The 14,004-nt window shown below is 40.2% G+C and overlaps 1 protein-coding gene across 1 annotated transcript; it reads left to right on the forward strand.

Moving 5' to 3' along the window:
• The first annotated feature begins 11,646 nt into the window (after positions 1 to 11,646).
• LOC134623462 (nuclear factor 7, ovary-like) lies at positions 11,647 to 13,111 on the forward strand. The gene has a single exon (XM_063468600.1). It carries the CDS (start codon positions 11,756 to 11,758, stop codon positions 13,109 to 13,111), a length of 1,356 nt encoding a protein of 451 aa, XP_063324670.1. The 5' UTR covers positions 11,647 to 11,755.
• Positions 13,112 to 14,004: the final 893 nt, after the last annotated feature.

Here is a 14,004-nt window from a genome sequence, read left to right on the forward strand (position 1 = left end):
TTAACTTTGAAATTATGTTTAAGATTCATTAAAAAACTTTTAAAACAAACATTAACAATCACGGACAAACGACAGATGATGAAATGATCTTTTTTTCTGAAAATCCAGCTGCTGTACTGAGAAAAACTAGTCGTGCTAAAGATACTTATCTGTAGTTGGTTTCTATTTAGGATCGCAGGAACATCAGAGCATAATAAACATGTGTAATAAGCCAAGAATATGCTGCTCTCTTCTCGGCGTGACTGGAAAACAGAAAAATGAGACAGATTTCAGAGACAGTAATCAACTGTGGCCACAAGATGGCAGCAGCTGATCAGAGATCATTTATGGGACAGAACACTTCTGCTCTGAAAACATCGAGACTGCCTTGTTTGTTCTGTCCTTTATGGATCTGATTCAACCTAACAAAGTGAAGACTGTCCAGACCAGCATAGACATGTGATGTGATTTAGTTTTGCAGGTAATTTGTGGATGTGTATTAACAATATGTGACTGAGTGAAAAGGATGTCACCAGGCAACTGGGATTCAGATTAATTTGTGCTGGGCTCTACAGAAGTTATTGTTTTCAATTGCACTTTTTTTTTTTGCACATATGTACACGTGTGTATAAATTAATATTAACCGTACTATTATTGTGCTGTAAATTCATCAACTTGTCTCAATAGAGGCCATCTGTGCTTTCAAGGAGAGAATAAAACAGCACCTCCCATTGTGTCAGTTGTTCTCTGGGTTTTGCTGCATTAAATGACTACATCCGTATTCCAAGCAGGGCCATCCAAAGATACAAGCCCGTCTGAAACAACATACATCTCAACAGTACAAACACTTAGTGCCTGGAAGATGATTAATTGTATCAGTCAAGGCAGAAGTATGTACAGCCGACACAAACCCATTGACTTCACATAAACACAGCGGTCTATGAATTTGCAAGTAGACTTGCTTATTGCACCGTGGCAGGGTGTGGTTTGTGACTCAGCTACAGGTGAATGAAGGAGCGGTGGGCTCAACGTGTGGTGTCTGACCCACACAGCTGTTCTCCATCACCTGGTTATGCCCTCCCTATTTCAGCAGGATGCCGGGACCTCACCATAGAGTGCTGTGTGCTGCGCAGAATGATTTGTCTTTTGTTTTTTTAAAGCACTCACTAACCTGCAAAGCTGTGGTCATCTTCACGTCTTTTATTGCTACATTCCCCTTTCCAGTGTCCCTCGTTCTTACAAGTGTGACAGATTTTAGCAGGATCAACCTTTTCCTTCATATCAGGAACATGACTCACAGCACTTTGAGAAAACTAATGAGAGACCGCATGGAGGTAAATTAGTCCGGAACCTAAAATTCTCTGAATCTTACCAAGTGCTTGCTCCTTAGAATGCATCAAAACATATTCATCAACCAGCAGCAGCTGCAGAAGGCTGGCCTGTGATGTCGGGCTTGTACAAGACATAACAAAGAAGAGAGAGTCACACATACAATTTTACCAAGTTCATTATTAAGCATAAACCTAGGAAAAGGAGAACCAGAAACCACTATGTGCTAAACTATAACCAGCATGTGACTGGAATTACAAAAAAACTACAAACCAACCACAAACCAAAGCAGAAAGACACCAGCCTACGGGTGGAGCGCCTCTGGGCATGAAGCATACCGTATTTTCCGGACTACAAAGCGCACCTGAATATTAGCCGCACAAGCTAAAATTAGGGAAACTCCTGTTTTGTTCATACATTAGCCGCACCTGACTAAAAGCCGCAGGGTTCAAAGCTTGTGCAAAAAGTAGCAGCTTATAGCCCGCAAATTACAGTAATTGCATGTAGTTAGCCAATGAGTGTATGTTGCTTTACTTAAAGATGAGCATTGTCCTCTGCTTTTTGTTATCTGACAGACAAACATGGATTTTATGTTTAGGAAATGAAACAAACAACACTGAGCAGCAATGCTTTAAGTTTGTCCACATATGTTCAAATGCACATTTCTCTCAGTATTACATTGGATAAAGAGTGGTTATACAGTGGACTTACAACTAATAAGAGATTAAAAACAAGAAATCTGTATCTGGAGATTAATGAAATCCAGTAAAATATGAAGCAATGCTCCATTTGTATTTAATGGTAAAGGACATACTTAAAGCAATGATTTTATTTGTGACTATTGAAAGCCAGTGTGAAGATCCGCTCGAGTAGAAGTACAGATAGTGATCAAATCAGTACTTCAGCTTTTACTTCACTAAAAGCTGAAGTACTGATTTGAATTCCTTACTGAAGTAAAAGTAAGGAAGACGAGAAAAAGAAGGACATTTTTGAAAAGTTCTATATTTTGTTAGCTACATTGTAGAGGGTGACTCTGGCTAAAATATGTACAGTCAGAGTTAAAGTGGGATTCAGCAGGTGGGGAAACCTAAAATCAGTTTTAATGGCTTGGTGTGGGAAAAAAAATCTCAACTCAATAATTTCTATTGAGAGCTCCAATAGATTTTGTTAATGTGCAGGCTGTGGTCAGCTGACATGCTGCTCTTTGTGGATTTATACACCTGAATTCAACCAGATGTCACCAGATGTTTCATGAACTATGCTGGCTGATTTCCATTCTCTACACTGACAGCACTGTTTGTACTGTACTTACTTTATACTAAACAGTACCTGAAAATTCTAGTAACTCTTTAGTAACTAAAACGTATTTGTACTTCATTACTTCCCACCTCTGCCTGTGTGTTTGTGTGTGTGTGTGTGTGTTTGTGCGTGTGTGTGTGTGTGTGTGTGTGTGTGTGTGTGTGTGTGTGTGTGTGTGTGTGTGTGTGTGTGTGTGTGTGAAGCTGTGGAATATTAATGATGTTGGTGGTGTTGGTCTGTCCTCTGTGCTCGTGGAGAATGCTGATCCATATTGGTGCTTACCTGTTTCTGATGCAGTGAGACATTTTTCATCCCTCCTTGTTAACACTTCCTCTCCCTGATTCTTGCTTTTGTCCTATTACAAGAAAATAATAGGTTATTAATGTAGCCTTACGTTTGTTTGCCATTATATCAAATGTGGTTTTGTTTGCAGTCACAGGTGTGATTTAGAAAAGCAAAACTACACACATAAATACTCACAATCCACACGGCTGATGAAGCTGTTTGATTTGGATACACATAAAAAATTGTCAGCACATCATTTGAATTTTTTGCAGTGTTCATCCTAATGCACAACAGCACTGCATGTCCTTTATTTGATTCTTGAATCAAATAAATGTCAAACTGTCAAGAGATTTGTTTTAAATGACACTTCTACAGCTGAGCGTCTAAGAGTAAAGACACACACACTGCAGGTTTTACTTGCAAGGGCGGTCACAGAGCTCTGTTACCACCCCGGTCTTTATTTATATGCAAAAATAATACAATAGTGAATACGTCTGTTCATAGACAGAGCAATGTTAGTGCGTATGCAGGTGTATGTGTGTTGTGGGATTCGGAAGGGAGTGAAGATAAGAGTGCTTCAGCTCTCCTCTTCCTGGTAAGAGTGAAACTGCTTTTTCAGCTATTATCACTGTGGGAAAGTATTCTATCATATGTAGACTTATATCATTAAAAGCTTATACTGACTACTAAGTACAATTTTCCATTGACACAAACATTACTCACTTTAGTATTACAGATACACATAAAGTTCTGTATGTGGAGTACATATAGGAGGTTGGGCTATGATACTCTGCCAGCCTGGCCACACTCCACAGCTTACATATAAAACAGCTGTGCAGAATAGTTTATTGATAAATCAATTCATAATGTGTTAATTCATCATTGTCACATGGTTTTACTTGAACGCAAATATAAACTTTATTTGAATTATACTTGGAGAGACAGAGTTGGGTGGAGTGCAGCGAGAAGAGAAGAGAAGAGAAGAGAAGAGAAGAGAAGAGAAGAGAAGAGAAGAGAAGAGAAGAGAAGAGAAGAGAAGAGAAGAGAAGAGAAGAGAAGAGAAGAGAAGAGAATCATAAGGTTGGTGTTCCTTTGATTTTTATGAAAATCAAATGACATTGCCTGGATCTCCTCCATACCTGCTTCATGCCCTGGAGGACGGGGCTGTGGCCCCCCACACCCTCTAGCAGATCATTACATGAAGGATTCTTTTAAAAACAAGCGCGTTCATGCTCACAGGTGTACACACGGGTGCTCACACATACAAACTACACCCTTTGTGGCTGCTACCTTGAAGCACACTGTGTGCTGTCGATCTTACGTGCTGCACAATAATATTCAATATGCAGTTTTCTGACTAACCGTGTACAACTTGTCTGTGAAGGTTCTCAGTCATCCAGGTCATCGTAGTCTAAGGAGCTTGGAAAGAAAAGCGGTTTTGAGTCAATGCATGAAAAAATCACCTTGAAAACTGGGGATAAACAGTTTATATATCAAATATTTGTAGGTATCTTCTCATGTTTCAGCTGGGCGTTATGTGATAAAATATTACAGTTATTGAAGAAATAAATTTAACAAGAAGCAAAGAAGGGGAGGAAACACAAAGGCTATTTGTGTTTATGTTCTTTAAGTTCAGCATACTGTGAAAGAAAAATGAGTCTTTTAATATTGCTATAAAGATATGAACCATTACACTTGAGGCTAAAATTATTAGCCCCCCAGGAATCATGGAACATTTCCCTAAACCTCTTTCCAAAGTTTGCAACATTGATGAAACTTGATATAATCAAACATTAACCAGTGCTATTTACTAGCTTTTGGTACATTTTGTAATATAAAATAAATTTTTAGTCTTGGTTTATATCAAATATAGTAAAAAATGAGGTGGTCAAAAATATTCGCCCCATATGAATGTTTGCTTTCAAAACACATCTACACCAATTAACCAATCAGCTTTGAACCCACACCTGTGCAATCAATTGGGTTCCTAACAAAATCCAATCAACATAAAAAGACTCCAAGGAACAGCGCTCTTGAACACATGAGAGGGAGTGCTGTTACTCACCATGCCAAAGACAAAGGAATCATGTCTTTGAAAAAAGACATCAAGAAAAAGAAAATTATGTTGACATTCTGAGGGAGAATATGCAGAAATCTGCTCGTAGTCTAGGCGAGCTTGTTGTTAATGGTCATTATATTGAAATGAGGAGTGTTGCCTCATTTCATAAGGGGGGTTAATAATTTTGGCCTCAACTGTGCATGTTTCCTGCTACTAAGAAAAGATGCAAAACTAAGATCACAGCAGAGCTGAGACAGTGACAGATGATGCCTTTATTGTGTCTAGTTTATAAGAATATACAAAGTCTGCACATTATTTAAATACTTTACATTGTTTGTCCTAATGAACGGACAAAATAAACTGCAGCAGGTGCATCAAGCCCGATGTAGTGTAGTGTGTGGTAGTCAGTAAAGAAATGCACAACATGAGTGAAGATTTGTGTGTGTGTGTGTGTGTGTTATGTATGTTTTCCATTCCTCAACTGTTTTTCCCAGTTTGTCGTTGTCTCAGTTTGTGCTGGGCAATTGATACTCTGCTTTATTAAATACATTTTATGAAGGAAAAAAAAATCTACCTACATATCAAATGGAAGGAAATAAACAGTTAATATCTAAATCTCTCTGTTTGGATTTCTTTTCTTAACTGTGTCAAAGTCAAATTTCCCAGAAATCTAAGAGTGCAATTAATTTTTTTTCCAGATGTCAGCAAACTCATCAGTCTCCTCTCAGTCCTCTTTGGATCTCAACCTTTCCTCCATCGACACCTCCATCTCTCTACTGCTAAGGAAATACTTAATGCAAAACTAAGATCAGAGTAGAGGTGAGACCTTCAATGCCTTTGGTTTATTTGAATATACACAACTCTGCACATCATTTAAATTATTTCCACTTGTTGTCGTAATGGACCAAATAAACAGCAGCTTGTGGATGAAGCCCAGTCTGACACATAGTGCATATTTGTGCTGTGTGTGGTAGTCAAAGAAGAAATGCACAACATGAGTGAAGTGAAGGTCTGCATTAGTGTAGAGCAATCTTAGTGGTTGATTTGTGTCTATATATACATTATGCATGTTTCTGTCAAAATAACTGCCATTGCTGAACTGTTTTTCTAAGTTTGCCATTGTTTCAGTTTTTTTCCATATTTAAATTGACTGTTTTGAGGCAGGAGGTGGAGTGGGGCTGAAATATGTTTTGAACAAATAATTGCATATAGACACGGTGTTCCTGTGAGAGACACACAGAGGAAGTTCAGATACAAACAGAGAGAGGGTCAGTGGAAAGTAGTCAACTTTTCCAGAAAATCAAGTGTGCGATATATCCACCATACAGCAGCACTAGTGTTCATTTTTATTTCCACTGATGTAATCTGATATGGGTTAACCTTTAATAATCTTTTGTCCCAGATTTTTCTCTCACGTTTTGCATCACACATGTTGACACATTGACAAATGTTAAACAAAGACTTGGTGGTAAAATGATAGTATCATGTACTGTATTGTATAATTCACCAAACGTACCTTAAGTTAAAAAAAAAAATCTCTTTTCCAATATTACTGAAAAAATAAATTAATAAATGTTTAAAGGAAGAAACAGCAGAAGTTTCGTTATTTCTTAAAATTATTTCAAATCCATAATTTAATGTGATTACTTTAGAAACTTGTAGCATTTCTATCTGATGTTTATGGATGCTTGTTTCCTCCACCACAACTACAGACAGAAGTAAGTCAAACAGTCAAGTTATCGCAAATGCTGTAGTATTATCTCAAACTTTTTGACTTAATGGCTGATTGTAAGAAAATTTCAAATTACTTCTGAGTAATTTTAATTTGGCCACATATTACAGCTTTTGGGATCCATAGCAGCACAGTTACTGTATAAGGCAACACAAAAAGGGGGAAAACGTTGTATCTACAAACTATACAGAGACTAAACAAACAAATTTAATTCATGTTTGTTCCAATGATTTGGCTTTTTTCCCACTTCTTCTATTCTATTCTTTTTTTATTCTTCTTTTCGCCCCAGATGTCGACAAACTTATTTTTCTCCACTTTCGATCTGCACCTTTCCTCCATGAACATCTCACTTCCATTATACATGTATTGTATCATCTCTAAACCAAGCTCCTACATCTATTGTTCACTGAGCATCATTATCATCTTCATCGTCCTCCCCATCTGCATCCTCATCCTCCAACATGGTCTTCAAGAATTGAGGAAAAAAGGCTCCACCTTCATGGAATTACTGAGTCACTCTGACTGCTTCACCTACAACATCGCCATCATGGACCTGTTTGCTGTCTTTGGGTGTGTCTTTGGCGATTGTAGTATGTTCATGAATAATTTAAACATGTTATCCTGGGCGTTCTTTCTTTATTCTATCTGCTGGTTTGGACTGATTTTCTTTCACATGCTGACTTGTGTGGAGCTCTACATGGCTGCTGTTCATCCCATCACTTATCGGAGCTTATGGAAAGAAAGATGGGTCAGAATCAGGAATATCAGCATAGGCTGTGTTTGGCTGCTCTGCTTTGCAATAGCAAGTTTTATAAAGATAAACGATATCATCGTCTCCACTGTGAATTTTTGCCTCTTGACATTGTCTTTGATCATCTCCTCCTTCTGCAGCCTTTCTGTTCTCCGTGTCTTAATTCATTCAGGCCCAAGAGAAGAGGGCAGGAACAGAGACAGGGTTGACCAATCAAAGAAGAGGGCATTTTACACCATTGTGACCATTATGGGAATTCTGGTTTTGAAGTTTGTTTGGGATCTGAACTGGTCTGTAGTGTATATTAATCTTCCCAGCAACCTCTTGTTGCCTCTGCTGTTTCTATACAGAAAGGGTAAAGCTGTGTGTTGCAAGAACAACATGCAATGAGTATTAGAGAGGAGCCTAGGAACATTTGGGGTTGTCTCTTGCTGTATTTCTTGCTATGAACAGATGACATCATCTGGAGATCCGATCCTGGGGGGCAAGCAAAACCAGAAAAGCAACTGATGCCTGAACATTGTCTGCCCACTATTTTTTTATTTCAGTTGTTTTCCTGCCAGATTAAAACTTTCTAATAATTTCCACTTTTCCCTGTGGTTTATAACGTAGTAAGATTTGGCTTTCCACTGAATTCTTTTGGGTTTGAATTTCCAAGGAATGCTACTTTTCTTGTTGGATTGTTATTATCAATTATTTATGTTTAATCCAATGAGTTGGCTTTTTTTTTGCTTCTTTTTATTCCTGCTGTCTTACTATTTATAGTTTATTTCTGCACAGTTGGTGTGTAGAACCAACAGTTTTGTTGTACTTGTACAATAACAATAAAGAGCTTTTCTATTTTGTTCTTTTTCCCCAGATGTTGGCAAACTCATCATTCTCCATTGAGTCCACTTTGGATTTCCACCTTTCCTCCATGAACACCTCCCTTCCTTTATACATGTACTGTATCAACTCTAAACCAAGCTCCTATATCTTTCGTGCATTTTACATCACTGCCGTCTTCCTCATCTTCCCCATCTGCATCCTCATCCTCCAACATGGTCTCCAAGAATGGAGGAAAAAAGGCTCCACCTTCATGGAAGTACTGAGTCACTCTGACTGCTTCACCTACAACATCGTCATCTCAGATCTGTTTGCTGTCTTAGCGTGTATCTTCAGCTATTGTGGTAGTGTCATGAAATATTTAAACATGTTATTCTGGGGGTTCTTTCTTTACTCTTTCTGTTGGTTTGGACTGATTTTCTTTCACATGCTGACTTGTGTGGAGCACTACATGGCTGCTGTTCATCCCATCACTTATCGGAGCTTAAGGAAAGAAAGATGGGTCAGAATCAGGAATATCAGCATAGGCTGTGTTTGGCTGCTTTCCTTTGCACTGTCAGGTTTTACAATGATAAACGATATCATCGTCTCCACTGTGAATTTTTGCCTCTTGACATTGTCTTTAACCGTCTCCTCCTTCTGCAGCCTTTCTGTTCTCCGTGTCTTAATTTATTCAGGTCCAAGAGAAGACGGCAGGAACAGAAAAGGGATTGACCAATCAAAGAAGAGGGCATTTTACACCATTGTGACCATACTGGGAATGCTGTTGTTGACATTTGTTTGGGATCTGAATTGGTCTGTAGTGTATATTACAGGAGGACTTAATGGATGCATGTTGATGTCATGGGACGCCCTATTTAATCTCCCCAGCAACATCTTTTTGCCTCTGCTGTTTCTATACAGAAAGGGTAAATTTGTGTGTTGCAAGAACAACACGCAATGAGTATAAAGAAGAGCACCTAGGAACATTTGGGGTTGTCTCTTCCTGTAGCTCTTGTGATGAGCAGATGACATCATCTGACAATCCAACCATGGGGGGCAAGCAAAACCAGAAAAGCAACTGATGCCTGAACATTGTGGGCTCACTAATTGATTGTGTATTTTTTGGCTGTTTCTCTGCTCATTTTTGCATTTTCATTTTTGATTTTCATTCAGGTGTTTTCCTGCCAGATTATAACTTCCAATAATTTCCACTGTTTATAACGTTGATAGGATTTGGCTTTCGACTGTATTCCTGTGGGTGAATTTCCAAGGAATGCTGCTTTTCTTGTTGGATTATAATTACACACAGAACACAGAGATAAGCACATCTTTAGGTCTGGATGTTCCTGTTTTCTTCTCAATCTCTATCCTCTCAGAGATCAGCACATAATCAGCATTAAGTCAGAGTAGGTTAATTAGATATATTTCATGTGAATTGATTATGAAGATTATTATTTTAACAAGGAGAGATCATTAAAAGGAAATGGACATGTGTTATTGATGTAAAGAATTTAGATAGAGGTATTTGGCACTTTGGCCTCTCATGGCCCGTTTTGGCGGAACCGAAGCCGAGCTGTGAGTAGAGTAGGGAGTAGAGATGGCCCCCTTGGAGTCTAGATGCTCTTGGTGGAGATGAAGATAGTGGCTTGAATGGAGCCTGAGTGACGAGGACAAGGTGGCGATGGGGAGGAGGTATGTTGAACAAAGGCATGTGCAAGGGAGAATGACAGATACACAGTGAGATTTAAAGTATGCGGCGTGAATGCTAAACGGCCTGAAGAAGGCCGGGAGTACGATGATTGGACTAGACCAGTGATGTCACAAACAGCTTGACAGCGTGAGAAAGTGGACGTGAAGCCTAGATTTAGTCTGCAACACCTTGGAGCAGACAGCTGTAAAACCATAGATCTTCCTTATTGAACTTATGCATGAGCTTCATTTGATTTTTCCTTTGCATTCTTTTGCTTTGCTCCTGCTTAATTGCTTTAATAAAATACCCTTCATGAAGAAATCTAAATTGTGGACCTTTTTAAACCTTTTTGAAACAGTAAAAGGTAAAGATCTAGGTACTAGTTTACATCTTATATATGACTCTTACAGGTTACTCCGGCCTTCTAAGAGTAACAGACCCTTGTGGTTTGCTTTTCCAAACCACTATATTAAGCCCAGTCATATTCCAAGAGCACTGATCTAGAAGGGAGCTGCCTCAACGGGTGTTTGTGGTAGGATACTGGGCTTGCGAGGCTACTCAGGGCTGGGTTTTAATCAGAGTAGGCAGGGTAGACAGCCAGAGAATAGATGTAGTTAGAACTCCCAAATCTGTTATTAATCTGTCTCTCTTCCACAGCATGTCTTTATCCTGCCTTCCTTCTCTCACCCCAACCGGTCGCAGAAGATGGCCCCGCCCCTCCCTGAGCCTGGTTCTGCTGGAGGTTTCTTCCTGTTAAAAGGGAGTTTTTCCTTCCCACTGTCGCCAAAGTGCTTACTCATAGGGGGTCATATGATTCTTGGGTTTTTCTATGTATCTATTATTGTAAGATCTACTGTACAATATAAAGCGCCTTGAGGCGACTGTTGTTGTGATTTGGCGCTATATAAATAAAATTGAATTGAATTGAATTGAAATCTCCTAACCCAATGGATCCATCCTAGCTCTGCACTGCCTGCTGGGTAATATTCATCACAGACTCACAAAGAGAAATGAGAGTGTACAGCATGAGTGTCAAACACGGGCCAGAACCAGCCTGCCTAAGGGTCCAATCAGTGTGATTATACAGTGGATTGACATCTAATAAGAACTAAAGTGAAGAGATCTGTATGTGGAGAATGATGAAATCCAGGGGAAAAAAAGCAGACAGCTATTTTATACCTTATTCAGACATACTTTCAGATTAAAGGCTGCTGGCCTTAACTCTATAAAGCGATGTTTTAAGTGGAGGCTCATGAAAGACTTTTCTGTTCATGTGATTACAGACACAGTGAGCATTGTGTTTGCTAGACCACCACTGATGACATCCTAAAGCCTTTGTCGGGGCCAAAATGTATTTTTCTGATTACTGTTTTGATTCACTATTGATGCATTATGATCTGCTGATGAGTCAGGTAAACAACCAGAAAAACGTCCCTTTTGAACGTGAAGTTTCTGCAGCACCACTGAATGAGACTTTCTTTTCTAAGATTCAGAAAGGTTTTCATGTTGGGACATGTGCAGGTGAAATATCTGAACTCAGGAATGAGAAACACTCTTATTTATGAGTGAAGCAACTGCCAAGCTCCGCCCCTCACATGACTCATACCAGAAAAAAGGATGTTATTTTTCCTCAGTAAAGAGAGATGCACAGACGATCAGACTGAGTTCAGATCCAACTAGCAGCTTCCACTCAGTGAATCCAGCTACAGGAGAGAAAACTGGAAAACTCCCACACTGCTGCTTAAAGCTGCTGACGCTCCACACACTGAATGTGAGTTTGAGCAAAACTCCTGTCTGCTGTTTTCAGCTTCACTCACAGACTCAATGGCTTCCAGATCAGAGGACGATCTCTGCTGTCCGGTGTGTCAGGAGGTCTTCAGAGATCCTGTTATTCTGTCATGTAGCCACAGCTTCTGTAAAGACTGTCTGAAGAGATGGTGGAGTGAGAGAACAACACATGAGTGTCCAGTTTGTGAAAGATCTCCAGGGAATGAACCATTTGTAAACCTGGCTTTAAAGAACCTGTGTGAGTCGTTCTTACAGGAGAGAGATCAGACAGCTTCAGAAGCTGTCTGCAGTCTGCACTCTGAGAAACTCAAACTCTTCTGTCTGGATCATCAGCAGCCAGTGTGTCTCATCTGCAGAGACTCAGAAAAACACACCAAGCACAGATTCAGACCCATCGATGAAGCTGCACAACGACACAGGAAGGAACTTCAGGAAACTCTGGAGTCCTTAAAAAAGAAGTTGAAGGTTTGTGCAGAACTTCAAGTGAAGTTTGATCAAATAGCAAAACACATTAATGTCCAGGCCCGACACACAGAGACTCGAATTAAGGAGCAGTTTAAGACGTTTCGCCAGTTTCTAGCAGAGGAAGAGGAGGACAGGCTGGATGCACTGAGGGAGGAAGAGGAGCAGAAGAGTGGGATGATGAAGGAGAAGATGGAGGCTCTGAGCAGAGACATAGCTGCTCTTTCAGACACAGTCAGAGCCACAGAGGAGGAGCTGAGAGCTGAAGACGTCTCATTCCTGAACAACTACAAGGCTGCAGTGGAAAGAGTCCAGCGCTGCCCCCTGCTGGATGATCCACAGCTGCCCTCAGGAGCTCTGATACACCAGGCCAAACACCTGGGCAACCTGACCTTCAACATCTGGAACAACATGAAGGACATGGTCTCCTGCACTCCTATCATTCTGGACCCAAACACTGCTCATCGAGAACTCATCCTCTCTGAGGATCTGACCAGTGTGAGACGAGGAGATGAACAACAGCTTCCTGATAATCCAGAGAGGTTTGATGAGCTCTACTCTGTCCTGGGCTCTGAAGGCTTTGACTCAGGGACTCACAGCTGGGATGTTGAGGTTGGGTACAGTACATGGTGGAACCTGGGTGTGTTTGCAGAGTCTGTGCAGAGGAAGGGAGATGAAATGACTGAATTATGGAAAATAAGGTTCCATAAAGGTAAATACTACGCGTGGCCACCATCACCTACAGGTCCTGCTCTTTCAGTACAGAAGAAGTTTCAGAGGATCAGAGTGAATCTGGACTGTAACAGAGGAAAGCTGACGTTCTCTGATCCTGATACTAACACACACATACACACCTTCACAGAGACTTTCACTGACAGGATGTTTCCATTCATTAACACTGTGGCTGGTAAATTGAAGGTTCTGCTCTAGAAGGTGTCATTGTCAGTGTAAATTAATTCATTATAATTATATTTCTAATGTTGTTAGAAACCTGTTAAACTGCAGCTGTCCTCCTGCTGCCTTATTGTTCCAAAGATCTTTATTACTCACACTGTTCTCACTCTTTCTTTGTTTCTGCTGTCCACTTTTTCACCCGGAGAATCATTTCACTGTTTCTTATTGAATGACCCCCAAACTATCAAGTTTTTAATCTGTGATGATGTCAGAAGTTAAAAAGCTATCTGACCAACCAGCAGCACACTGTTTATTTTATTGGCAGTTTTTTGAATACATGTAATGTGTGGAGCATCTAAAGGTCAAGGGCGTCGATTTGGCATGGACGGAAGGGACATGTCCCCACCAATAATTTGATCTCTTCGAGTAAAGAAATACAAACCCGATAGAAATAAAAAAAAAAACGATCTGTCAGTGTCTCATTCACCCAGCGGTGCAGAAAGAGTTAAATTACGTTCGCTACTGGAGTCCTACCTCATGTGACAAATATGGCCAATGTGATTGGCTGTGCCTTTCAGCGAGCTCTGTTTAGTTTTAGCAGCGGCAATCCTGCGCTGCGAGGAGGAGAGGAGGGCGGCAGCAAAAAGGAAGAACCTGGTTATAAGAAAGTATTTTTCAAAGAAACCTGTAAGTCACTTAAAGTCAAGTTCACTCATAAAATGTGTCCGTCATAATAACGTTACAGGCAATACCAGGCCATACATGCCAACCCTCCCGATTTTCCCGGGAGAATCCCGAATTTCAGTGCCCCTCCCGAAAATCTCCCGGAGCCACCATTCTCCCCAATTTCTCCCGATTTTCCACCCGGACAACAAAATTGAAAAACCATATCCTAGATTGGCCCAGCCAATTCCTGTTTCCAACAATGG

The sequence above is a fragment of the Pelmatolapia mariae genome, linkage group LG3_W (assembly GCF_036321145.2).
Source record: "Pelmatolapia mariae isolate MD_Pm_ZW linkage group LG3_W, Pm_UMD_F_2, whole genome shotgun sequence".
Lineage (NCBI taxonomy): Eukaryota > Metazoa > Chordata > Actinopteri > Cichliformes > Cichlidae > Pelmatolapia > Pelmatolapia mariae.

Excerpts from the sequence above, each read along its gene's own strand:
- LOC134623462 (XM_063468600.1), top strand. The coding sequence starts at position 11,756 with ATGGCTTCCAGATCAGAGGACGATCTCTGCTGTCCGGTGTGTCAGGAG.